This window comes from Kwoniella newhampshirensis, chromosome 1, assembly GCF_039105145.1.
Source record: "Kwoniella newhampshirensis strain CBS 13917 chromosome 1, whole genome shotgun sequence".
Taxonomy (NCBI): Eukaryota; Fungi; Basidiomycota; class Tremellomycetes; order Tremellales; family Cryptococcaceae; genus Kwoniella; species Kwoniella newhampshirensis.
The window spans coordinates 393,107-418,673 of NC_089955.1; the positions used below are offsets into that span (position 1 = coordinate 393,107).

The 25,567-nt window shown below is 51.4% G+C and overlaps 11 protein-coding genes across 11 annotated transcripts; 7 read left to right on the forward strand and 4 right to left on the reverse strand.

Annotated features, from left to right (window-relative positions):
- Positions 1-10: 10 nt before the first annotated feature.
- IAR55_000157 (Grx4 family monothiol glutaredoxin) lies at positions 11-1,078 on the reverse strand (the record flags this gene model as incomplete). Its single annotated transcript, XM_066943294.1, has 6 exons — positions 11-105; positions 174-244; positions 340-416; positions 501-599; positions 860-952; positions 1,046-1,078. 6 exons carry the CDS (start codon positions 1,076-1,078, stop codon positions 11-13), a joined length of 468 nt encoding a protein of 155 aa, XP_066805836.1.
- A 327-nt stretch (positions 1,079-1,405) lies between these two features.
- Positions 1,406-2,558, forward strand: IAR55_000158 (uncharacterized protein; the record flags this gene model as incomplete). The annotated part of the gene is made up of 8 exons (XM_066943295.1): positions 1,406-1,444; positions 1,635-1,718; positions 1,847-1,931; positions 2,008-2,025; positions 2,087-2,108; positions 2,215-2,233; positions 2,312-2,413; positions 2,511-2,558. 8 exons carry the CDS (start codon positions 1,406-1,408, stop codon positions 2,556-2,558), a joined length of 417 nt encoding a protein of 138 aa, XP_066805837.1.
- A 411-nt stretch (positions 2,559-2,969) lies between these two features.
- Positions 2,970-4,537, forward strand: IAR55_000159 (uncharacterized protein; the record flags this gene model as incomplete). The annotated part of the gene is made up of 8 exons (XM_066943296.1): positions 2,970-2,995; positions 3,063-3,134; positions 3,230-3,278; positions 3,343-3,430; positions 3,530-3,955; positions 4,046-4,245; positions 4,306-4,412; positions 4,480-4,537. 8 exons carry the CDS (start codon positions 2,970-2,972, stop codon positions 4,535-4,537), a joined length of 1,026 nt encoding a protein of 341 aa, XP_066805838.1.
- A 404-nt stretch (positions 4,538-4,941) lies between these two features.
- IAR55_000160 (uncharacterized protein) lies at positions 4,942-5,933 on the forward strand (the record flags this gene model as incomplete). Its single annotated transcript, XM_066943297.1, has 5 exons — positions 4,942-5,171; positions 5,257-5,299; positions 5,369-5,425; positions 5,524-5,743; positions 5,848-5,933. The coding sequence occupies 5 exons, from the start codon at positions 4,942-4,944 to the stop codon at positions 5,931-5,933; spliced, it is 636 nt and encodes a 211-aa protein (XP_066805839.1).
- Positions 5,934-6,298: 365 nt separating this feature from the next.
- On the forward strand, positions 6,299-8,651 carry IAR55_000161 (uncharacterized protein; the record flags this gene model as incomplete). Its single annotated transcript, XM_066943298.1, has 10 exons — positions 6,299-6,324; positions 6,501-6,620; positions 6,696-6,771; positions 6,840-6,936; positions 7,007-7,038; positions 7,097-7,193; positions 7,258-7,400; positions 7,458-7,658; positions 7,713-7,830; positions 8,131-8,651. 10 exons carry the CDS (start codon positions 6,299-6,301, stop codon positions 8,649-8,651), a joined length of 1,431 nt encoding a protein of 476 aa, XP_066805840.1.
- Positions 8,652-9,293: 642 nt separating this feature from the next.
- On the forward strand, positions 9,294-10,704 carry IAR55_000162 (uncharacterized protein; the record flags this gene model as incomplete). The annotated part of the gene is made up of 3 exons (XM_066943299.1): positions 9,294-9,574; positions 9,827-10,385; positions 10,453-10,704. 3 exons carry the CDS (start codon positions 9,294-9,296, stop codon positions 10,702-10,704), a joined length of 1,092 nt encoding a protein of 363 aa, XP_066805841.1.
- Positions 10,705-10,889: 185 nt separating this feature from the next.
- IAR55_000163 (uncharacterized protein) lies at positions 10,890-12,202 on the reverse strand (the record flags this gene model as incomplete). Its single annotated transcript, XM_066943300.1, has 5 exons — positions 10,890-10,909; positions 10,966-10,987; positions 11,058-11,271; positions 11,397-11,729; positions 11,967-12,202. The coding sequence occupies 5 exons, from the start codon at positions 12,200-12,202 to the stop codon at positions 10,890-10,892; spliced, it is 825 nt and encodes a 274-aa protein (XP_066805842.1).
- A 374-nt stretch (positions 12,203-12,576) lies between these two features.
- IAR55_000164 (NAD(P)H:quinone oxidoreductase, type IV) lies at positions 12,577-14,576 on the reverse strand (the record flags this gene model as incomplete). The annotated part of the gene is made up of 10 exons (XM_066943301.1): positions 12,577-12,919; positions 13,077-13,120; positions 13,186-13,316; positions 13,391-13,408; positions 13,473-13,478; positions 13,529-13,565; positions 13,632-13,761; positions 13,821-13,949; positions 14,065-14,184; positions 14,551-14,576. The coding sequence occupies 10 exons, from the start codon at positions 14,574-14,576 to the stop codon at positions 12,577-12,579; spliced, it is 984 nt and encodes a 327-aa protein (XP_066805843.1).
- A 469-nt stretch (positions 14,577-15,045) lies between these two features.
- Positions 15,046-16,141, forward strand: IAR55_000165 (uncharacterized protein; the record flags this gene model as incomplete). Its single annotated transcript, XM_066943302.1, has 5 exons — positions 15,046-15,077; positions 15,157-15,254; positions 15,369-15,624; positions 15,694-15,852; positions 15,928-16,141. 5 exons carry the CDS (start codon positions 15,046-15,048, stop codon positions 16,139-16,141), a joined length of 759 nt encoding a protein of 252 aa, XP_066805844.1.
- A 153-nt stretch (positions 16,142-16,294) lies between these two features.
- IAR55_000166 (uncharacterized protein) lies at positions 16,295-17,430 on the reverse strand (the record flags this gene model as incomplete). The annotated part of the gene is made up of 6 exons (XM_066943303.1): positions 16,295-16,358; positions 16,410-16,768; positions 16,864-17,016; positions 17,083-17,214; positions 17,280-17,302; positions 17,391-17,430. 6 exons carry the CDS (start codon positions 17,428-17,430, stop codon positions 16,295-16,297), a joined length of 771 nt encoding a protein of 256 aa, XP_066805845.1.
- Positions 17,431-17,995: 565 nt separating this feature from the next.
- IAR55_000167 (uncharacterized protein) lies at positions 17,996-25,163 on the forward strand (the record flags this gene model as incomplete). The annotated part of the gene is made up of 15 exons (XM_066943304.1): positions 17,996-18,490; positions 18,557-19,138; positions 19,195-19,290; positions 19,356-20,069; positions 20,124-20,670; positions 20,867-21,177; positions 21,234-21,727; positions 21,783-22,069; positions 22,134-22,303; positions 22,364-22,642; positions 22,697-22,884; positions 22,949-23,012; positions 23,084-23,322; positions 23,380-24,953; positions 25,012-25,163. 15 exons carry the CDS (start codon positions 17,996-17,998, stop codon positions 25,161-25,163), a joined length of 6,192 nt encoding a protein of 2,063 aa, XP_066805846.1.
- Between the last annotated feature and the right edge of the window lie 404 nt (positions 25,164-25,567).

Here is a 25,567-nt window from a genome sequence, read left to right on the forward strand (position 1 = left end):
TGAGAACGATCTAAGCCTTGGTCTCGGCTGCAGGCTCGTCTGGAGGAAGTTCAGGCGCCAAACCCTCCTTTATCAACAAGTTCTCGAGTTCTCCACTTTGGTGCACTGCGCCGAGTGAAAGGACAACGTCAGCAGCCGGAGATATGGGTCGCATACCCTCGAGAAAAACTCACTTGATAAGAGGATATCACAACCACCGACGAATTCGCCCTTGATGTATACCTGGGGGATAGTAGGCCATTCACTGATACGAAGATCGTCAGCGCAAACCACATTCGATCGTTGACGATCAAACCATTGTCGTGTAGTAAAAACCATGCGTAACAACACCAAACCTACCTGTACTCCTTGATCCCCTCTCTCAGCTCTTGGTCCTCAAGACAATTGTACGACTTGATCTGCTCTCTTGGAACGCCCTGAGGTGTGACATGTTCAGCTTTGGGACCAACATCGCCAAGTTCTGCATGACTGGAACACGGCAGTTGAAGGCTGAGACTTACCTGAACATCGAGGATCTGACAGACGGCTCGGGAGAAACCACATTGAGGTGCCTCGGGTGTGCCTTTCATGAACACAACGAGGGGGTTGGTTGAGACTGCCTGGATGGGGTGAGAGGGATAGTCAGCTCTGACCTCCACCTGTCTGTTGCCGTGTATACGTGACTGCTAGGAATGGCTGAAGACGACAGCAGGTATTTGATTTGTTGTGGGGCGAAGGCAGGGGAAACGGCGATCATCGAAACATGATACGAGTGATATACGTGCCGGTCACATCAATGGACACAAAAAGGCGGGAATGACATCGAGAGGATCATCTTTCGCCGAGATGACTTGAGCAACACCACACGAACCAGACTCACATTGTCGATCAGCTTCCTAGCTTCGGCAGACAGGTATCTTCGTTGAGCGAGGAAGTTTGTCGATCTCGAGACCTGAGCAGAAGGGAGAGAACGCTACACAAAGCTGAGTCAGCAAGTGGCGACGAGGACTATGGAACGGCCCATATTTCCCTGGACAATTTGGCAGGGCACGCGACGAGGACTCACGAGTGTACGCAGACCTAGACGAGCGAATGACATGTTCAATTGAGTCCTTGGATGTTGTCAATGAGTGAAGGAGGTTCAGTGAGAAACGATTGGAATACGTTCGATGCAGAGGAACGAAATGTTCCCCAGTCATTTCGACCTTTTGGTAGCGGTGGAGGTTGATTAATTCGAACCGATTCACCTAGAGACTACCACAATTCGAGCCTCTGTGATTGGTGGTGACGGTGACGCATCATACACCTCTCTCTCTCTTTCACGCTTTGTATGCTTCGGATAGCTGGCTTATCTGCAACTACGAGAGGACGATACATACGGAATATCAGCTCGAATCTTCGACCTGACGAGAAGGAGAAGGCCAAAATGTCATTTTCTCTACCGTTCAAATATATCACAGCAGATGTGAGTTTGGGAGTCTACGTGCTGTACATGCCAATGGTCATCATGAACAGGGATGCAGCGAGGACTGATGATGTTACAAATATCCACACCGATCTCGATACCATAATCGCCGATGGATTGCGCAACCTGTATCGTTCACCTTACTCGACTCACCACTGCGCCCTCTCTTTCTCTCTCTTCGACCGCACAGGAGTTAGCGCAAATGATCAAGTCGAAGCCCGCCTCGGCGCTCAAGGACTATGCAGTGGTGGATGTACGAGACAGTGATTTTACTGTGAGCAGAAATAGTCCTCCCTGCATTCCGCTTCTCCCACCACATCATAAACGCATGATGTGGGCTTATCTACCTCGACGAGTCAAGACCCGTACAATGGGAATGAACCTGATAGCACCGCCTCGCAGGGAGGCAATATCGTCTCGGCCTTGAACTATCCCAGCGATACGTTTCACGCGACTGTCGACGAGCTTGTCAAAAAGCTGGAACCCGGTGAGAATCGCGTCGCAGTCTGATCCATACGAACCTGCGATATACTGACCACGGGTGGATTGGTTCGTGGCAATAGTCCCAAAAGTGGTCTTTCGTATGTCCTCCTTCCGTATCTCAATGTATGCAGTCCCGTTGACAGTACGTGGATCTCGTAGACTGTGCGCTCTCCCAAGCGAGGTACGTGAACAATCATCATGCGCAAGCGCATGCTCGTTCCCTGATGCAGGCCTCCAACCCTCGTATGGACAATCAGCTGATCCTGTTGTCCTTCCGTACGCTGCAGAGGACCAAAAGCCGCTAGAGTAAGTGCCCATACCGGATCACCATCCCTCGAGTACCTCGGCGGCAATATGTCCACGCTCACAAGCTGTCCCTTGTAGATATACGCCGAGACTCGCTCACATCAGCTGCCAGATCAAACGCCAACACAGGAGATCTTCGTACTGCGCGATGGATTTTCAGGTTTCCAAAGCAAATATCGCGTGAGTGTTTTCGCCAACAGCTGGGTAGGGCGGTCTCGATGGGAAGGCTCGCTTTCACATGGCAAAGAACTGACATTGACTTTGACTATGTCCATAGCATGACCCCGAGTTGATAGAAAAGTTCAACAAGTATTACCACGACTAGCTCTATCACTCTGACATCTCTTTCGGGGTCCCCATGCTGCCCAGCGCTCCACGTCTGACTTTCCGCCACTCCATCATGTCCATCACCTCACATGTATGTCTCACAGGAGTGTCGAGAGGGTGACTGCAGCCTGTAACTTACTATCTGAATGATGCACGCGTGATATGAACCCCATTTTCATTCCGTGATTTCCCCGCAGAAATCGGGAGGTCCAGGTGGAGGTGGAAATATCGGTTAGTACCGGGTAGATAGGTAGACATTTGTACGTGATTCGACTCTCCATCATCATCCAAGGTCACCTACGGCCCATACGAAACATCTCTTTCTTTTCTCTCCACCTTCTTCTTCTCCATCCCTTGACTCAACACAAGATACATTCAAACAAGTCTCTCACACCCGAAAGCTAACAATATGTCTCTCGGTCGAACCGTCAAGCTGTCAGTGACCAAAGTGGTCTTTCCTTCACCCTTTACCTGGTCTGTAGAAGACTAACACCTATCTCAGCAACAACGGCATCGTTGCTCCGCAAATTGGATTCGGTACATGGCAAGCTGCCCCTGGCGAAGTTGAAAAGGCGTGAGTGGTCACCCCTTTGGCCTCATTCCCAGAGTTGACCAACGGCTGCTTTTACTCGTGATACTCGTGAGGGTGACTGACGTCGTACTGTGCAGCCTTGAGGAGGCGATCAAGGTCGGATACAGGCATATTGATGCTGCCTTAGTGAGTCCTTTCCCATAATCCGACGAGGCTTGTGAACTCAGCGGCTGACAACAACCTCTCACAGGTCTATCGTGCGTTCGGTTTGTGTGAGTTCGTTGAAGGAGCAGCAGTTGACGTTCCTGCTTGCGCCTTGCACAGAGAACCAAAACGAGGTGAGTCCTCCTTGTCATGTGCCCCTGGAACCTTTTCCCAAATGTTAGGCATCGCCATCTGTCTTGACATGACACTGACACGCGTCAATCAGGTTGCAGACGGTATCAAGGCGTCGGGTGTCCCTCGTGAAGACCTCTTCATTGTCTCCAAACTCTGGAACAACTCTTCGCTTCCCGAAAGCATCGAAGCCGATCTCGACCTCACCCTCTCTCAACTCAAGACAGATTATCTCGATGTCTATCTCGTCCACTGGCCTGTCACTTTCAAGAAAGAAGGATCCAACCTTTTCCCCAAGTCGGCCGACGGCAAGCAAGCACTCATCGATGCTGACGCTCCCGGAGTGGTAGGCACCTGGAAAGAGTTGGTGAGGCTTACCAAGGAAACTAAGAAAGTCCGGGCTATCGGCGTTTCGAACTTCACGGTCGAGCTCTTGGACAAGATCATCGATGCCACGGGTGTGGTTCCTGCTATGAATCAGATTGAGGCTCATCCCAGCTTGATCCAACCTGAGCTATTCAAATACTGTATGTGATATCCTCCTTTTCGTCGGTTCTTCGCGCTTGGTCTCGGGAGGGAGAAAGTGAGCACCGCTCATGATGAGTTCCACTGTCCAGGTAAGGAGAAGGGCATCATCATCACTGCCTATTCGCCTCTTGGTAACAATACCACTGGTCGTCCTCGAATCATCGACAATCCCGAGATTCAAGCCATTGCCAAGCGACTCGGCAAAGAGCCCGCTCAAGTCCTTATCAACTGGGCTGCTCATCAGGGATTCGTTGTCATCCCCAAGTCTGTGACTCCGGCCCGTATCAAGGTCAGTCAAGATGCTGACTGAGAATGTTGGTTGACCGGCTGAACATTCTCCGCGTGTCAGTCCAACTTCCAAGATTTCGAACTGAGCGAGGAAGATTTCGAGGAGATCAACAAGGTCGGCAAGGCCAATCCCGCTAGAGCAAACATCCCTGCAGAGTACAACCCGCCGTGAGTGTATCACTCGCTGGAGCAGATTGGGAAAAAGCATTCTGATGTATGGACACACATTGTACAGTTGGCCGGTCAACATCTTCGATGAGGAGTCTGAGCAGAAATACAAGAAGGTTTGGTGAGCGTTGAAATGCCGCATGATTAGGTACGGATCGTAGATGTGCGTAGCATGCGACAAGAAGAGTTTACGAGTGAGAAAAGACAGTGCAATGTAACGGAGCAGAACCAGTGCATCGTGCTATAAACAAAATGCTGTTGTCGTCAGCCACTTGAAGATGAACCTTGATTTGCAGGTTCGGTTTGATGATGACCCGCTTATTGATGATTGGGATTGGGCCCGTTCATTAGCGTCTAGTTGTTGGTCGAATTCTTCCATTTCCTCATCGACCTGCTTGTTGCTCCATTCTTTTCTCATTCAACTTCCTCGCATAGATATCATATACATCACGAGCTCTTCTATCGCTCGTCGTCATCCAGCTCACGATCGAAAACGTCTCGCTGTCAGGAGAACTCCTAGAATATCGCGATGTCAAACGCAGGACCTTCCTCTTCCTCCTCGTCTTCACCTCGCCGCCCGTCGTTACCGTCCCAATCTAGCGAAGCCGTGATCGCCTCTATCGATTCACCACCCACCAAGGTGACTTCGGCCATCATCAAACATGGAAAATATATCGCCCTAGGAGGTGTGGGATGTTGGTGGGTTGGGTTGTTAGGTGCAGTGAGGAAAGTGTTGGATGGCGAGAGGGGTTGGGTCAGGTGAGCTTCGTCCCTCTTGTCTCCAACACTTGTGTTTGTTGGAGAGGTCTAAGAATGTAGGGCTGACAATGCGATTGGATTTCAGACGAGTCCTGGTACTAGGACTAGGGTTACATGTGACTACGATTGTGAGTCCCTCTACACATCGTTCTGCGTTCAGATCAAAGCAGGGAGGCTGATATGTTGTCACGTTGCAGACCATCTTCCTCTATCTCGTCCTTTTCCTCCCTTGGCTCAGAGGTTACATCCCGAATGTATGTATTATTTTCCTTACTGACATGACCATATTCCGCAATCCGATGATGTGTTCTCAGTAAATCGGGATTCGATGGGCTGACGTGTAGAACCACAGTACCTCAACTGGCAGAAGTCCGCCCGACTTCGAATCATCGTGCCCCTCTTGACGACCACCATCCTGCTCGGATGGACATGTCTCGTCGTATCCCTCTCACAAGCTGGGAAGAGGACGATGTTCGAATCTGCCATTGATGCCGTGAAGGGACTGGGCAATGCGAGCTTGGAACAGATGGAAGGTGCAGAAGGTCTGGGCGTGTTCAAAGCTATGGCAGGGGGTGAGTCTCTCTCATCGTTTTTTCGCCCGTCATGATTCGATACATTATACAGCGCTGCGCTTTTGAAGAGCGCTGACAAGTAATCTGCCGATTCGCGCATGTAGCTACTGCTCTGTATACTCTGACGTTAGGAGTATTGGGTCTAATACCTGCTCCCGCTAAAGCGCCAGTCAGGGTGAAAGACAATTAGTTTAGCGGGAGGGAGAACTCTGGGACGGTTCTGCGACGAGGGTCACAGTCGGATTCTATAATAGCGAATATTGGGATAAGCTCATGTGTGGACGATGATTCTCGAGTTCCATGATAGACACTATGCATATCATACAAAGGCGATAGAAGCAAAAGCGAACGCAACAGCTTAGCTGAGCTGTCCACGGTCCTTCGGAACACAAGATACGACACGACGCGACGTCAGCGCAGCGTTGAGTTCAAGATTTAACCGGTGCAGTGCGGTGCGGCCCCATTTTGACTTTTTGTTTTCCTATTCCACTACTACTCTCTTCATTCATCATCGTCTGAGTCGACTAGGTCCCCGGAGACAGTACTCAAGTCGACATGGCTCGAGATTGGGGACGAGTATGGTATGTCGGCTTCCTCCTCTTGGGGTCGGCGTGACACCATCCTCCTGTAGCCCGTCGTCACATCCAGGTGGTCGATGCGCACTTTTGGCTGTCTCTCCTCCCGGTTCCTTTGCTCTTCATACCTTTTGACGCACGTCTGAGCGAACGAGAGCTGATAGTGCAATCGCTCGATATAGGGTCGGGGGAACGGTCTGCCTCATCTCATTCATCTCGTTCTCCTCTCAGATCTTCGTCATTTGGCCATGGTACGGTTCGACGATCTCTGTCGATCTGCTAAGACTACTATTCCCATTCAAGTGAGTTGAGCTTTCGCTTTCGCAACGAACTATTCCTTCGCAGTAAGCTGATCATGATCCTGTATTTTATGGTAGCTGTTTGGTGTTCATGGTCTTTTGGAACTATAGATTATGCGTCACTACTCCTCCAGGCGGTGTCCCTCACGGATGGGTAAGTCTGCTAAGTTGTCCGTCGACGCATAGGGTTCACTGAGCTGACGAACCTTTATGCTTCCTCAGCGCCCGAATATGAGTGGGGGAGAAGGAATGGAGGTGAAGAAGGGGAACCATGCGCCCAGGTATTGTAAGACCTGCGAACACTATAAGCCTCCAAGAGGTGAATTCTTAATCGATGCCAGGGCCAGGAGACCATGAAAGGCAGAATGGCTGATGATGAGGACGGGTAGCACACCATTGTAGACAGTGTAAGACTTGTGTGGTGAGTCAGGTATGGCTCTCGTGGCTGAGTGGGCGGCAGCTGATCGTTACTGCTGCAGTTGAAAGTGCGTCTGACCACCACCATCGCCCGTTTTGCGTCGAAGGTTGCAATACTGACGGTATCATTGACATTTTCTTCTTCCTCTCAGCTTGATCGTGAGTGGGGAAAGGTGATGTCGTCCGGAAGAGCAACACATGAGCGCTGATGCTTAATGCATAGATCACTGCCCATGGATCGCCAATTGCGTCGGGTTTTCCAACCAAGGCCATTTCATCCGTTTTCTAGTCTGGGTGGACATCGCTACCTCTTATCATCTGCTCATGATGGCAGGACGAGTGACGTCGATTGCTCGAAGCTACCAGGTAGGTCTATGATCTGCAGTGCTTACTTCTCGCATTGCATATTGACAACCTTCGTAGCAAGAGCCGTCGCTCTCGGACATGCTTTTCCTCATCTTCAACTTTGCTGCATGTGTACCTGTCTGGCTGTGCGTAGGCATGTTCTCGGTATACCACATCTACCTCGCTTGTGGGAACAGTACAACCATCGAAGGGTGGGAGAAGGACAAGGTCGCGACGTTGGTCAGGAGAGGGAAGATCAAGGAGATCAAATACCCTTATGTGAGCTGGATGCCATGTCTGTTTATGGCCGGTGCTCATGGTACACTGACCTAGAACATCGGCTTTATCAAGAATATCAAATCTGTGCTCGGTCCCAATCCACTACTGTGGCTCTGGCCCCAGAAGATGCGAGGCGACGGTCTCTCATTCCCCGTGAATCCAGACGCAGGTGGTGAGTCAGCTTCAGTGGAATGGGCAGGGATCGTGGCGCCTAGGAGAGACCTGGAAGCTCCACCGGATGGATATGGTACAGCCCGTGGGAGCGGAAGTGGGAGCAATGGACGCGCAGGAGCCTGGGCGGGCGAAGAGAGAGTTCGTAACGGGCGAAGTGGTAGTGGCGCAAGAGAGGAGGAAAGTATGGTGTGAAGAGAGTATATGTGAGTCGGTGCAACACTGCTCTGGTATAAGCAGTTGATTGACCAACTCTTTCCGCAGGTGCTTTTGCTGACCTGTCCAAATTCCATCGATGTAGACTTGCATGCTCAGTATAGCTGGCCACCGCAAGATCCTTCTCGACTCCCTAACCCTGGTCCTCCTCCTGCCAACGTCTCTCCTTTCGTGTATGGCAACGAGGGATTCAACCCGAACTTGCGACCGTCCAACTCGGCCATACGGTCAAGGCAAGGGAGCGCAAGTGCCAGTGGGAGTGCGCCTCGCGGCGAGGAAGGCGATTATTCTTCTGGCGAAGAGAGGGATTACGGATCGATAGGATCTGGATCCAGATCCTCTTCACCTGAACCGTATCTGTCAGATTACGATGATGGTGACGAAGAGCATCCACCGCAACATGCACGGTCACCGGCGCCGAGGGTGAGACGAGGAAGTGAAGGATGGGAAGTGAGATCGGGCGGGTGGGGTGGACCGACCATGATCATGGATGTGGAAGAGGGTCACGAATATGCGGGAGGTGGAGAATTCGATGCAGAGGGTCATTTTCGAAGACCGTGGGAGGTGGCAGGGAGGTACAACGTGTATGTACCAGAGGGCGAATAGCATCGTTTGTAGGATCGGAAGATGCACGTTTCCCGTATCATGGACGCCATGCCCGGTTGAAACGGATTTCTGGGGCGTTTCATCCTAACGCGAAAAGATCTCCGGAAGTACAATCTGGTGAGGGCTGGGCTCCTCTTGGTTCCGATAGACATGCATATATCCCCGAGTTGTCAGTGTCGGGGTCGCGAGGTGCTCAAGATCACATGGGTTAGTGTCATGTCCGTGTGCTCGGGTGTGTATCGACGCTGTCGTCTTCCGTGCACACACTGGGGATCATTCATTCACTCACATCCCGATCGCTCCGGATCACAGTTGATTTAGGGTGGACACATTGCTCAAGGCGTTTTTTTGTTTTCACTTTGCACGAGCGTCAAAGCTGTAATGATCAAGGATGGGAAGGATGTACATGAATTTAGTGCATGTATGAGCAATCAGTGAATCAGTGAACTTGGTTCTTGCTTTGAGGTCATCTTGACCTATCGTTACTAATTTACAGTACACTACAAGAAGGACCGGACATCGTCTACGACCCCGCCTGCACTGCACTTCGACTTGCCATACTATCAACCGTTGTCCGTTGTCCGTCAACGAGTAAGCTAAGTTACCGGGAAGACAGATCGATCGAACCGGGGATCCTCCACAATGAGGATCGTTTCACCCCCACATCCACATCCACATCCACACCGCCATCATCGTCACTCGTCTCACTTTGGGATACTCGGACCTTCCCCACTCTCGCAAACCCATTTCCTGGACCTCGACAATGATGACGAACGGGGCGCAATCAGAAGACTCGCCACTGTTGCTGAAGAGATCGTCACCCCGCTGAATGGAAGATTCCAGGACGAGAGGGCGGATCTGATCTTGGTCTCGAACGATGGGTTAAGGTTTCGGGTTGATAGCTCGAAGCTCGCCAAAGCTAGGTGAGCATCTTCCTTCGATCGGTAAAGTGTGTACTGTACTGTTCTGTACTGTACATGGGCACAAATCGGAGGCCCCGAAGTGGAATGGCGATGTAAAGTCAGTAAAAGGCATCAGGGGTCGGGTTTGAAGATGAAGATCGATCACTCACTCGTGGTGTAGCATCTCTGGAGTGACTCGCTCAACCCGCAACCCGGAAGGCATCGATTGCTGATCTAACTACCCTGTTCTTTCGTATCGGAATGATACCACAGTCCGGTGCTGGAAAACCTGGTGACCATGACCATGACGATGTCGTTCGACGTTGGCGATATCGACGTCTTCGATACCAACTCCAGCTCCGGCTCCAGCTCGAATACAAGTCACGGTCCCAATTCAACTTCCAGTCCAATATCAACTTCTTCCAGCCCAACTTCGACCTCCTCATCGACTTCTAGCTCTGCATCCCAGTCCGAACCTCCCTCTCTCTCCCTCACCAAATCGCACGAATCATCCACCACCGTCTCCCTCTTCCTCCACCTCCTCTACTCACACCCACTACCCACTCCTCCTTCCCCCGCCTCATTCTGCATCTACGAGACACTCCTTGTCTTCCTCAACTCGTACGAATGTGCCAAATCCCTCTATGACGATTTCGGACGATGGGCGACCAGGTGGGTCCAGGAGGGAAGGATCAGTGCTTCAAAGGGCTTCTTGGTCGGATGTCAAATTGGATGCGAGGGCTTGTGTGAGGAGAGTGTGAGAAGATCAAACGATTGGACTTGGAGAGGTGGTGCTGGTACTGGCAGTGGACACATCAGTATAGACAACTCGGTGAGTCGAACGAGCGTCTGTCAACCATCTCAAAGATGGACACAACTGGCTGACTGACAATGCCAAGACCGCACGATCTCCCCAATTCAACATTGTCAAAGATGGTATCTTCCCAGCTCCATCGCTCGACCTCTCTGCCGTCCCTTACGATTACTTCTGCTCTTTACCTAAACAACACAAATTCGCTCTGCTCCGCGCCACAAGGAATGTCAACACTTCCATGGGTTTCGCGGTGGAGCTGGACGGTGGGTTTGATTGGGATAAAGTGGCCGAGGAATATAAGAGGATCCTCGAAGAGATAAGCAAATCGCAGCTATGATACGGATTGTGTTCGAGGAGAGAGGACGAGTCAATCGAGTGGAGAGAGTCGCGCAGCATGTGAGGGAATTAGCTTGTCAGCTTGATTTGACGGGATTCACATGTTTTCTTGAGGAAGCAGGTGACCATGCGTAATGTTGTACGACGTGTCTCATAGCCAAGATCGTAATACAGATGCATGCTAGATCAATCGTCCGCGAAATCACCTGTAGACGGACTAGTCAGCTTGAAAACCAGGTCCTTTGCTCAGAACTCGACGCACCATCGTCCATATCTTTCGGTACCTATCATCAAGGCGTCACATTCATCAGCTACACATAAATCGTAGTCCTTCTGAGAGTTCCAATCACGCACCTTTGGCTCCTCGTCCTCTCCGTATTGCATCATGTTGTCAATATGACTCAATACGGTATTGACGGAATCCTCATTCGTCACATCTAGCGGTAAGAAGGACACAATATTTTGATCTTCTATCAGCGAGACGACGGCCTTGTTCAAGTTGTGGAATTTGGGATTGGTGGATGTGTTGACGTCGTCCAAGATAAGTGCTGGATCTGGGTCGAGGTATCTGGTAGGATGGGTGCAAGTCGTCAGCGTGCCGTACTGAACTCCACATACAGTGTCATCATATCTTTTCTCCAACAAGATCCAACTGATAGCTTCCATTTGGACTTGGTATCCGCCCTAACTCACCTTCCCACCTCCCTCTTCGTCCTCCCTTTCTTATCTTTCACCAAATCCATCTTACTCATCAGACACAACATGCTTATCCCCAGACTCAGCATACAGCTCATGGCACTCATCACCCCCGCGAAGAACTTGCTTTTATCCTGCATGAACTGTGAGTCGATCAGGTACACTGCCGAAGTGCGGAAATTCAGGTTCGTGGAGAGATACGAGGCGAGTCGGGGTAAGAGGGGAATATGGGTGTAGAGCTCGATTTGACCTGGACAATCGATGATGAGGTAATCGTCTTCGTATGAGCCGAGTTCGTCTTCTAGCCAATCGAGATTGTTAAGTAGGTATCTGGGTGCACAGGTTGAGATGTGTTAGCGTATGAGATTTCGTGAGCTCCTGTCGCTATACCGTCCGCCAGTGCTCCCAGCAGTCAAGGGACCACAACGAGAACACCTGCTCTCGAAAATGCGGAATCGCGAACTTCATTCGTCATAGGCAATACTCTCCTACAGCTCACAGGTCTCCATCCATCTCGGGGCTCGCTGACGCCCCGCTCGCTCGCTCGCCGCTTGCTGTCGCACTCACTCGAAACAATAGATCAACCCCCCATTCGGTCCAAATTCCAACTCCTCCATCACATCCTCCAGATTGATCAGATCCCTAATATCGATCGCGGGCTCATACTCAAACTTGTCCGCTGCCGGATCCAGGTTCACCAGATGTACTCTTCTGCCGATAGTCTGCGCGTGGGTGATGAGGCCAGCGCAGAAGGTCGACTTTCCTGCTCCGGCTGGACCGGTGACAAGCACCGCGTATCGCATGGGGTGGAATGTGATATCCTTTTGGATATGGGGATGTGCGACGTTACTCCTAAAGAGATTCCAAAGAGTGAACGGAATCGAGTGATGCTAAGATGGGGTCGAAAGTCGTCTAGGACTCAATTCAACTGTTATTGCTGACTGACATGACAACGAGATCAAAATCGGTTACGTTACGTTTGAATGTTTTACACTGTGGCGATTCGTCATCTCCTGTTTCATCTTTCTGAGAACATGTCTCCGCAGAGTCCTGCTCGAAACCCCACTAGATGCATAGATAATGTCTACCACTGATGAACACCTCTGGCATCTAACCATTATATGTCTATGGCAAAGTTCCCCTACCGCTTTTTATCCGTAACCCCGCTTCCCCGCTTCTAATCATCAATACCATTTCCACCGCAACAAGAGGCAAACAACCCGCCCTTCTTCTTCTTGGGGGCAGCTGCGGGAGCAGCAGGAGTGGGCTTCTCAGCGGGAGTGCTAGTGGCGGTAGTTGAAGACGGTTGAGTGGTAGCAGCGCTCTGAGCAGCAGCCGCAGTAGCAGTGGTGTTCTCGGTAGGCTTGACAGCGGATGCGGGAGCAGAGTCCTTGGCTGCTGCGTGACCATCGGTCGCAGGCTGGGCGGTAGTCGATGTCTCCTTCTCCGCGGCTTGACCAGCGACGAAAGGCTCGCCGAGAGCGAGAGCAGCAGTAGAAGTCTCAAGCTTGGCTGTCTGACTGTAAGGAGGACCGGCCAAAAGTTGACAGATGTGCGTCAGCAACGGCTCATCTCTTTCGGTGAAAGAAAGTTGGTCGATGTTCAGAAGGGATGCGTCGGGGAAACATGTCGCTGAGCAGGCGGGCGTGAAGGCTCGAGATGTATCGTTCAACTTACGCGTGCTTGCCCTTTACGAAGGTAGTGACAAAGTCGGCAAAGTACTGAGTTCGAAGACAATGATCAGTTCGGTCGGCGATGCTAGTCTTCGAGTTCAGACAGGATTCACCTTGCCCTGGTACTGAGCCAACTCCAGATCTTGAGGAAGAGGCTGTCTACTACCATCGCTACCTGCGACAGTGGAAGCTCCGTAGGGAGAACCACCCTGGATCTCCTTTATGGCACCGGTTATTGGGTGCACTGCGGTGAAATCAAGGACAAAGGCGTCAATATAAGGGTGGCTGATCAATATGGTATCAGTTAGAATAACATACCGATGGGAACGTAGGCCACTTCGTTCGCGAGAGTTCATGTCAGTGATGATCAAACAGAAGGTGCGATAAGATCTCGACGTACTGCCATCTGTAATATCGTCAGCGATGGCACGAAAGCAAACGAAAGGATACACGCACGGTGGAAAAACATCGGCAAACTTGTCCAAGCAGTGCTCTAATCATCGTCGCCCAGTCAGCCTGCCAGTATATTTACTGGAAATCTCAGCAAGATCTGACGCACCTCGTGACCACTGTGTTGCCCAGCGGCAGAGGTGAACATGGTCACGAACTTGCCGGTCAAGGCACCGGTCGCCCAAAGTCCACCAGTAGCATCGAAGAAAGCGGACACTTGAGCGGGGAGTCGACCATATCTGCTCGGCCTCAGTCACCTTTCCGTTCATCTCGACTCGGACGTGGCTGGCAGACTTACCGAGTGGGGGCACCCAGGATCAGACCGTCAGCCTCCTTGAGGGCGTCAGGAGTGAGAATAGGGTATTTGGGGTTGAGCGATGAGCCGGCGTACATCTTCGTCAAGACTTCTTCAGGAAGGGTTTCCTGACTAAACAATGCCAGGAAAGCACATGATCAGCCACAACACTCCTTCACCGAAGTCTTCCGCTCGGAGCTTCCGCAGCAGCAGGCGCGCAGAACAGTCATCCAACAACGTGACTTACATGAAGTAAGGCTTGACGATAGCGCCGGTAGACTCGACACCCTTGATGACTTCCTCGGCGAGGGCGGCGATGTGACCATAGGTCGAGTAGAAAGCGACGGCGATGACGGGTTTGACAGACCTGGAAGACCGGCGACAGCATCAGCGCGTTGATCGTCATGCCACTCGTTTTCCATGTAAACTTGACTGAAAGACTCGAGAGTGACGAGCAGACTCACATTCTCAACGTATTGACGTGGTTTGAAGAGGTTTATGCGATGGGGGTATGGGAGATGGGGGAAGATGTATGTGACAAGGAGAGTGTAGGAGTCAAGTGATCTCTATGTTTGACAGAAGACGACAAAGGGAAAGGATCGTGGGCTTTCTTTCTCAACAAGAAGCTAGCTAGCCACCACCATACCACCTATATCTGTTTGTTTGATGCTTATTTTCATGCTGTTCTATATTTCGCCGCGTTCGTATACCAAAAGTTACCAGATCAAGGCACACCGCCCCAGCCCCGGAAGGGAGCATTGCAAGTGAATGATTAGCAAGAATTGTTCATGAATTAATAATAAATGATTGATATTCGATAGTTACCAACGGGAATTAAAGTTACCAGATCAGGTTAATTCTTCTCACAAGCCAGATCCCTCTCACAGAAGGTTCCGGGCTCAATCCCGTCTATATTGGAGGAGCATACAAGTTTACATCCACGAGATATGTATTTACGTAACGATTCAGACTCGCTGACGATGCGACACGCGCTTCGAGGTCCAACTCTCCGACCTTCTCGTCGTCGTCCAGAGGCCCAAATGATAGATACCTTGCTCTGCTCTTGCCTTTCTCTACTTCGACCCTTGTCACGATCTCCAAGCTTTCCTAGCTAGCATCAGAACTTGAGACTGAATCGATCGCCACCCGAATCGACGTGCTAGAGTGCCGACAGCCGACAGCACCCCCATCTTCCCCCTCTCCTCTTTCCACTTGATCACCCTCTACGATGTCTGGACCAGGTAGCGGTGGGGCATACTCGTGAGTGTCACTCGTTGCACTTGTAACATAATGATGCAGACCCTATCGAATAGCCTGAGCTGACCGACTGGCCACGTAGCTTCTCCCTCACGACCTTTTCCCCTTCCGGAAAGCTCGTCCAGATCGAACATGCTCTCGCTGCTGTTGCTGGCGGTACCACCTCACTGGGTATCAAGGGTGAGAGATCCATCTTGTTCTCATAGGCGGGGCGCTCGTAGCTGGCTCTCGAATCCAGCATGCTCTTCAGCAATCTCAAAAAGATCTATACTGACTAATTCATCCGTCACTCAGCAACAAACGGTATAGTCCTCGCTACCGAAAAGAAAGCCCCTTCCCTCCTCCTCGATACTACCGCGCTCGAAAAAGTCGCACCTATATGCCCCAATATCGGTTTCGTCTATTCCGGCATGGGACCCGATTTCCGTATCCTTGTCGCCAAAGCGAGGAAGATCGCACAAGCTTATTGGAAGGTTTATGGAGAATATCCTCCGACAAAGGTGTTGGTCCAGGAGGTTGCGGGTGTCGTGCAGAAGGCTACACAATCTGGGTAAGTGTGTCAGGTTTCAGGGAAATGTTGATTATATATCTGGCTGACACGTCTTCTCATTATGTGTAGTGGTGTGAGACCATACGGTATCTCCCTCTTGATCGCGGGCTGGGACTCTCACAGAGGTCAATCATTATGGCAAATCGATCCTTCAGGTTCATACTGGGCTTGGAAGGCGAGCGCGATCGGGAAGAACATGGTGAACGGGAAGACCTTTTTGGAGAAGCGGTAAGTGGTATTCTCTATGCCAGGAATTTGCTCGCAACCTTACTCACTTGTGTAATGCTGAAACGCCATTCTCAGATACAACGACGACCTTTCTCTCGAAGATGCCATACACACCGCTCTTCTCACTCTCAAAGAAGGCTTCGAGGGTCAAATGACCGAACAAACCATCGAGCTCGGTGTCGTCACGGTTCCAACTGCCGAGCAGATGCAAGAGAAGCCAGGAGAGCGACTTCCTCCTACGTTCAGGAAGCTGACAGAGTCTGAAGTGAGGGATTACTTGTCTTTGTAAGCTGATTCGGGAAGAAGCATGAGATGTATACAGTAATGTTCAATCCCAGTGTCCATTGCGAGGAGATTTGCTCATTTCGCAGCGGCCAGGTCTGATGAGCTCTACGTCTGGGCGTTCTTACAACTGAATTCATCTCCTACAGTAATTTCGACATTAAGCCTTCTTCACACCTCTACTAGGCGGCTTCCTAGTTCCTTCTGTAGGCTCTTTAGCGGTCCTATCGGCACATCAGCAATCGTTTATCAAAGATGCCAATTTCGCGGCTCACTTCGCTTTCTTGCTCGCAGGTTTCTCTGCTTGAGCGGGTTTCTCTCCCTCAGCCTCTCTTTTCTCTCCAATCTCGGCCTCCTCGCCGTTCTTAGCCTTGGTCGAGGCTGCAGCGCCTTTACTAGCCGGCTTTCCTTTACTCTTGGGTTTCTCAGCCGGCTTCTCCTCCTCCTTGTCGTGCTCTACCTTCTTGGCCCCCTTGCTAGCGGGCTTCTCTTCCTTCTTGCTGATCGGTTCACCGGAAGATTTAGGTTTCTCGGCAGCTTTCTTCGATGCTGGTTTACCTTTAGAAGCGGGTTTTGTCTTCTCGGCAGCTTCTTTCTGTTCGGATTTGTTCAGAGTCTTCATAGGATCGTGGCCCTGGAAGAACCCACAACCAAGAAGACTGTCAGCCAATGCCTCTTCGACTGCCAATGTCAAGCCTGTGCCCAGTTTAAGGGATGAAAACAACTCACCCAGTTCTTGAGACTCCTGGTACTCTTGCTCTTCTCGAGCTCTTCAGAACCTTTGGTCTCTTTCAGTTTCGATTCCTGAGCCAGATGTCGTTTACAATATGAAACGACTCGACGCATGTGTTCTACATCCTCTCGGGTATACTTGCTCGGGTCCTGAACTCGCAGAATCAGCGGAGGAGCAACACGATGTCGAGTCGAAGGGACTGCTGATCAGCTCACCTTGTCAGGGTTTCGCTTGAGTATATCGACGATCTTCCTTCCCGACTCGTGGCCGATAGATTCTCCAGACCCATCATCTTTCTTGAAACCGGTAGTCTCCGATCCTTCGGTCTTGAGGAATGTGTCCAGCTCCTGGAAGGATTCCCCAGAGGTCAATTCTGTGCATCAAATGGTGTACGATGACTGGCTCGGCTCACATCAGCTGTCATGTTGACGATTTCTGGAAGAGAGAGGTGATCGTGACCATGATCAGCTCCATCTTCCTTCTTTTCGCTCTGGTCTATTGATCACAACACGTTGGGACATACCATTGAAATCGGAGACGACTTCATCCTCAGATTTGACCATATTGATTGAGGTGTGTGTGGGTGTGTGGGTGGGTGGGTGGGTGGGAGAGAGTGTGTGTGGGTGATCAGGTAATGTTTCAGCAAAGGCTATATACTCTGGCAACGAGAAGAAGGCACTTGTCAACCAATGCATCTCCTCTTATTATAACCCTCTCATTCCTCATCATGACCAGTCACTTGACCCACAACCACCCAACACCAGCAAGGTGAGGTCAACGATGATCTCATCCCCATTCCACCCATTTCCCATTTCCTGATCTCTGATCACAACAAACCGCAATCGTGATACGTAACGATCGAGAAAGTAAGGAACAATACCCGGGATGATCGACAAGAAACGATCCTCTATGAATCGGCGATTTGATGTATATCTCCGCTGCGAGAGACCTTTGTGGCATAATTGGAAACCTCGAGTGGGTGGAGGGTTCCGACTTGGGATGTCCATTGTCACGTACAATAAATGTCCACCAGTGTCACCCTTTCGTCCCGATCTCCCAATAGTCTTGTTGTCGTATCCAGTAGTCGCTTGGCCAGTCAGCTCGTGACGTCGACGCACAACCTAAAAAATGGCGCCAAAACGAGCTCAGCGAGAGCAGCCAATATCTGCATCAGCTGTGGCTCCAGCGCCAGCGCCAACGCCAACGCCAGCATCGACCTCGACCTCCCCCTTCCTGTCGAACGATGTGGGATCTCAAGTTTCGAGCGCTCTACAACAATGGACAGATGGAGGGGCCACAAGCGTCAAAGATCTTATCGTACAACAGATAGATCAGATCATTGCGACGCCGTCGTCGCTTGCTTCGGTGCCTCTGTCGCATACTCTGATGGAGCTGTTCTGTTCGAATCTAGAACCTGCAACGATAGTAGATGTTCTGACAGCTGTCATCGAAGGACTAGATGAGGAACGTATAGAAACTTTTGGCGAGACCTTGGTGGATGTTGTCGAGGCGATGGAAGAGGACATGGAGGACAACATCGAGGAGCAGAAGGATGGTGAGGAGGTGCAGATGGAGGAGCAGCCGACCGTCAGACATTGTCTTCCAGTTGTCAAGCTATTGCTCGTGAGTACTTTGCTATCCTCATGGGAGGATGAAAATGTCCCTGCTGAAGGAAGTTTCGGCGTTCAGGATAGCAAGAAGTTACCTTCCCACCTTCCGAATCTGCTTCTGAATCCCAATCGTCTGGTTGACCTCAACCTACATCCTTACCCTCGGAACCCGCCAGCTCTACAACACGCTCTCATCAAGCGAAACACCGCCCTTTTCTTCAAACAGCGGAAATTCAATCTCCTGCGAGAATGTTCCGAGGGCTTTTCAGGTCTCATAGTACTTCTCACAGGACCCGACGCCCTTCCTCTTTCAACAATTTCGGCAGGAGAGTCAGACTCATCTAGGAAAGAACGGGCGAGCCGGGTCTGGGCCAAGATCATGGGCCTGATAGGATACTTCAACCTCTCACCACCGAGAGTGTTGGACATCATCTTGGAGATCTCGAGTTGTCATGTAGCCGTTCATTGGAGGTTCTTCTTGGAACTTCTGAGGTGTTCGCCTTGGGGCGTAGCAGCTATCGAGGTGGAAGGGAAAGGAAAGGAAAAGGCAGTGAATGCGTCCTGGGTAGATCCGGATGTCGAGGGTATCGCAGAAGCCTTGAGTCAACCAGGAGACCGAGTTTTGGGTCAGGTTCTGGGTTTCAAATTCAGCTTCTACCAAGTGAGTCCCATTCTTCAGATGAAGATTCCCAGTACGTATACTGACCTAACACATAGAAACTTGAAGGAGGTGAAACGCCAACGGGATTGACGTACATGGCAGCACTATTGGTCAAGCATGGCTTCGTCAGCCTTGCCGATCTTCTTCCCTTCGTGCGTCAACCTTTAAGCAATCTTTGCGATGTGCCAAAAGCTCATTTTCTCCTTTACTCAATCAGCTTTCGCCGGACGACGCAGAAATGGAGAACATTAAGAAGAGGTGGTCGTCCTCTGTCGGATCAAGGTCTGGCCCTTCCAACGCCCTTTCCAATTCGGTACTTCTTGACGACGAGGCTCCAGCTTCGACGGGCGCCAAAGCCGCTGAAGCAGGCGGTCCACCGTCGAAACCCCCTCCCGAGCAACGCATACAGTTATTACAAGCTTCATTAGCCATTGGCGACCTCCCTTCGTCCCTGTATTTCCTCGCCAAATTCCCTTGGGTGGCCCAAAGTCATACAGCTATCGCCGATCTCATTCTGCGTATTGTTTCCGAGGCCATCGACGGCTTGTACAGGTCGTACGGTGGATCGAAGACGGATAGTGTTGAGGATGATTTCGAGACGAATGCTGCAGCTCCGACCGTTGAGTCCATCACCAAGGAGGTGGTACCAACGCTTCACGCTCCGCCACCAATGGAGACGACTCACAAAGTCTTTGAGTTCTTTCATTCAGGATGGCGGGACAATGCGGAAGCCTGGGAGGAGATCGATGAGATTCACACCAAAGGTCTGCGGTGGTTGTCCCTTGTACGAGGACTAGGTGGAAGGAACGCCCTTGTCATGGTCAAGCTATGTCGAATTGGAGCTACTTACTTTTCTGCCCTACGGAAAGAAAAGGAAGCATCTTTAGGATTGTCTCACTCAAAATCCAAAGCGCAGGCCAGTCAAGTAGAGGTGAGCTTCCGCAGTGTCGTCGTAGAGTCTCGCTTGACTTTCTCAACTTCTCAGCCTACCGTCGACGAGATGAGGCCTTGGCTCGACATCATCAGAATTTCCTTGTTGCCTTCTCTTTCCGCCTCATCTGCAACGGCGGCATTCGACGTCGAGTTGTGGTCTCTGCTAAAGCATTTCCCCTATGTGGTCCGATACAGCTTGTATGGCGAATGGCGAGATAGTACTTGTAGCTCCAAAGGTCGGAATCCGTGTTTGGTTGCTGCTCAAGCAGCAGCAGAGTGTACCAAAGAAGTCCAAAAGGCTCTGCGGCGAGTCACATCATCCTCAACGAGCGGGTCAGCAACGGCCGCGACTCAAGCTGAACGATACTCCGCAAGATACTTGGCGAAGCTGAGTCATGGTAACCCTCTGTTCCTCTGGACCACTGCCGTTACCCAGGTTAAGGCTTATCCAAACATCGGACAAGCCATTGTGGATGCTGGAAGATACATGACGCAGCTCTCTTTCGATGTGGCCACTTTCGTCATGCTCGATACGCTGTCCGATGATAGAGCTATGCGACTGAACGAGACTGGAACTGGTGTTGCTTTATGGCTCGAACGTGAGTACAATGATGTCACATATCGGCTAACAATCTGTAGGTCTGTCAAAATTCGTTGGCGACTTCAACCGACGGTATGCAAATATGGATCTCGACCCGGTTCTGCAATACATCATCAACCGACTCATGCGAGGACATTCTGGCGATCTTATTATACTCGAGAAGTTGATGAGCACCATGTCTGGCCTTGAACCAGTACCAAACGACGGTGTCTCGGATACGCAACTACGAGCCTACGCAGGAGGAAGGGAAATTATCCGGGAAGCATTCCAAACAACGAGAATATTAATCGCTCCACCACCCGAACCTGGGTCCACGGACAAGCCGAAAGAGGCGCCGGTTGACAAGATCAAGAACATCAAGAAGAGTCTGCCGAGGTTCGTGAATACTCTTCGAGATACCAAACTTGCTTTACCGATTTGGATCGCATTGGCTCAGACTAGACAAGGAGTGGTTGACAAGCTAGCCAACACGCCGATCAAGGCGATGAATCTGGTGCAAGATTCGGTGAGCGCATTATTACCTGTGGCTTTCGGAAGAGAAGCTTACGCTCCGGACCACAGTGTCACACCGCTTTCGTTCAATTCGGCGATTTTCTTGTCGAGCAGCTTTCTTCCGAAGAGCACATGACCTTGACGCCTGACCTGATCGAATTGGTCAACGACTTTGGCCTTGAGTATGGTATGGCCTTTCAGATTCTCCGACCGAGACTGAATGCCGAACTGGAGAAGATGAGGGCGGATGAGAAGGCTGCTGTGCAACAACGGTTATTGGCGGAGAAGAAAGCGATGGCAGATCGTACCAACTCCCCGTCCACGGGTAACGAGGGCACGCCTCTGCCATTTTCGCCCGCTGCGCAAGTAGAAGGAGAGGATGTGACGATGGAGGATGTGAAAGAAGAGCACGTCAACGGGAACGGAGATGCCGAGAAACCGACAGAAGTGCTATCCTCTGCTGGACCGAAGGGAAAGCTGAAGCTATGGTGGCCTGCTGCTCTGACACCAACAATGCAGCAGGCGAGGAAGCTTCTGCCTCGGGATGCCAACGAGGTGATGAGGTAAGTGAGGACAGGTTGTGTCAAGGCTCTTATTCAAGCTGACACGCAAGCTTAGCGCTCCCTTCTTCGTCATCTTCTGGCATCTCACGATGTCCGACATTGCCTTCTCTTCAAACTCCTACGATGATGCGATCAAAGCTATCAACCGGAATATCTCGGTAGTTTCAGGATGGAGGATTAATCCTAAAGACAAGTCAGCTTTGACCGAGCAACAGAATGAGTTGTCAAGATTGAAGGCAAGAGCTGCCGTGTTGAGCAAGGAAAAGGAGGTACAGGGAGCTCTGGTAAATGGTCCTAACAGGAGGCGTTTGAGGTTGGAGAGTGCGAAATGGTTCGGCAAGTGTGAGCTGCCTTCCATCCTCGACAACGTATCGGGGCAGTAAACTGATGATCGCGCGATGTCTAGCTATCGTGGAGAAAACCTTGCAACGACCGCTCGCTTTCCAATTGCATCAGTACTGCTTCTATCCTCGAGCTATCCTGACGCCGTGCGATGCGGTCTTTGTTGCCAAGTTCATCCGCACTGCGCATGACTTGGGCACAATGGGCTTTTCTACGCTTTTCGCGTACAACAACGTGCGTTGCCACTAGAAATCGCAATTTAAGCCTACTTGCTGACGGTGTAAGGTCGTCCAGTTCTTCAACGACAACCTTGCAGCATGTATCTTCTCCTGCACTGATAGCGAAGCTCGAAACCTCGGAAGATGTCTCGCCGCTATTCTAACAGATCTGGACGGATGGCATCAAGATGAGCAGAAGTATCGCAAGGAAGCTTTGGGTTTCACAGGTAGTGACGATGGAGCTACCCCCTTGCCAGGCATGTTGTTCAGGCCCAGAGCTGGTGACGATATGAGACCCATGTCGTGGCAAGAGTTCAGAAACTTTTACGCCAAGTGTCATAACGTGTTGTCTAGGGTAAGTCAATACTCCCAATCACTCGACTTGGATCTAATGTCTCTGCGATTGTAGGCTCTTGTGTCATGCTGGAGTGATGCGGAGTTTATGCACAACAAGAATGCGATCATTGTAGCTTTACAAGTGATCAAGTTCTTCCCCGTCATGGAGACAAATGGAAAAGCGATCGAAGCCGCCGTCAAGAAGTTACAAGCTGGTGAAAATGGAGAGATCACGAATGATCTCAAAATGATGTGTCTCTCGTGAGCAAGCAAACTCAGCTCGAGCCGTACTGCCCGACCAGATGTGACTGATTTTCGGTTACAGCTTCTTGACCGGCCTGAGAAAACGACAGGAAGCGAGACCATATGTTACGCCAGCCGCCTTTCATGTCAGTATCCTGGACTTCCCCCCCCCCACGATGAATCTAGGAGTAGAGCTGATGGTAAATAATTTGTTTAGGGTGCGGGCGCTCGATCAGCACCTGCAAAATCCGTACCGACCGGGCCAAGGGCCACCGACTCACCCGCTGTTGAGGGTGGAGCAACTCCTCAGGTCCAGAATACCAATGGTAATTCTACACCATCGGCGTCTGGAGGTACTGCCGCTGCCGAATCCAAAGCATTACGACAGAAGCTGGAGGAAGGTCGGGCCAAAGCTGGCTCGGTCAATGCTGCTACATCTGTCAAGGACGAGGCGAAGTGAGTGTCACCCCACTCACTGCCGAGATCAGATCGTCGTCGCTGATGAGTCAGTAGAGGAACGGCCGAGTCAGTCAAAGCGGAGACACCGCCTGCTTCCAGACCTGTGTCTCCAAACAGGTCATCCGCAACCACTCCTCCCGCGGGACCGCGAGTCACTCGACCGTCTGCAAATGTAGCTCCCGCGGCTTCTTCGGGACCAGCCGGTACGTCACGGTCCTCACTTGGCGACACAAACAGTGGTGTCCCCACGGGTCCTGCGAATGGACGTGGAGCGCAAGACCGTCATCCCTCGTCAGCATCTATGGGCCCGCCGGCGGAATTATCCGTGGACGAAGCGCGAGCCGCGGCGCGAGCCAAGAAATTCGGAACCATCAAGCGGCCTACCGCTCCCCCTTTGTCTTCTGCTCCAACCGCTCCTGCTGCCGCGACTGCGACTGAGCCTGCCCGTGCAGGCACGCCGACAAGCACTTCAAGGAGGACTTCTCCAGCGGCGAGAACTCACAGGAGTGGCAGTGTGGAAAGCAGGGCGAGCGAGAGGTCACGACGTGATAGAAGAGAACGAGATGATCGGGATCATGGCAGGGATAGAGATAGAGATAGAGATCGAGGCCGTGATCGACCCAAGGACGATAAGCCTGCCGACGACAGAACGGCGCACCATTCGAGAGGTTCTTCCGATAAAAGACCAGCTGACGATGAGGAGAAAGAACGAAGACATCAAGAAGAGCTTCTCCAAGCGCGACATGATCGACTCGCCTCCACTGTCATTCATGATACAAGGGAGACCAGGCGATCGTCAAGAGACACCGGATCTGGCCATCGAAGAGAATCGGATCGGGATCGTGATGAGCGGAGATTCAAAGATAAGGATAAGTCGTCTCATCGCGGAAGCGACGACAGTGGAAATAAGCGAAAGAGGGACGATGAGCCGAGGAGGATCGACGTTCCCGGAGAAGGAAGGAGGGACGATCGACGTGATCGAGATCGAGAAAGAGACAGGGAGAGAAGGCACGAGCGTCCAGATGATAGAGATAGGGCAAGGGAGAGAAGTGATCGTCATCGCGAGGATCGAGATAGGGACAGGGATCGAGAAGGTGACAGACGACGGAGGGAAAGAGATACTGTCCCAACATCCCTTCCTCCTGCTCCTTCTGGTCGAGACTCCCGACATCGCAGTCCCGCACCCCGACATGGGGAGAACGCCGCTTCAGGACCCAGCAACGGTGATCGTACCCCAAAGAGGGACGGACCGAGAGAACTCTTACCTCCTAGACCTGCGGCGGAATCGGATCGGATAGTCGAGCCTCCTCGATCCAATCAGCCTTCACAAAGTGGTGGACGAGTAGCGCATGGACTACCACCAAGACCTGCTGTTGGTCCGAACAGCAACTCAAATGTCCCTGGCTCTGGCCGACAATCTGCGCCACCTACGAACAATTCCTCCAGTCTCGCGGCCCGCATGGGTCCGCCTCTGCCTGGCAGTGCTCAACAGTCTGGCTCGGGGTCGGATCACCCTCCAGCAAACAACTCGAGAGCTTCTCCACAGCGTTCGAATACTACAGATCAGATCTCGCGAGATGAAGCAGAGTCAAAAGGTGGCGTCGAGCCTCGTAAGAGGACTTTGGAAGGTGAGTCAGGTCACAGGATTTATCATATGCGGTCAAGCAATACTGACTTTGTCAGCAGAAACAGGATCTACTTCGAGGGAGGAATCTCCAGGATCATCTAAAAGAGTCAAAATTGATCGCGACAAGGCGAGAGGGAGAAGAGAGCCAGGAACGGGGGGAGGAGCAGGGAGGATGTTCTCTGCTGCCATGGGAGAAGCTAGGGACAAGTGAGCGACATTGTAAGGTGGATCAATGGGAGATCTTGGGGGCTATGGCAGGCGAAAACGAAGAGCATATCCACTTTACGGGACGTACTATGATGGATCTCAATGACATTTTGTGAACACGGCTCGCGCCTCTGCACACAGTTCCTTCGAGGAGTACACAGAATCTAGTTAGCACGGACATACAAGTGTGGAGGTGTATGTTGTGGCTCTGATGAGTGTGCCGATTCGGCTAAGAGCGACGACGTCTCCCTTCTCCTTCGGTCTCCAAAAGTCAAAACAAAGGATAAGTCAGACATTTTACTCTCCACCACATCATCGAGTTGATCGCATCAGTATCATTCTCTTCCATCACCAGACCTAAGCCGATCGAAATTGTTCCAGCAAACGGTAGGCATCCAGAGAGACCGA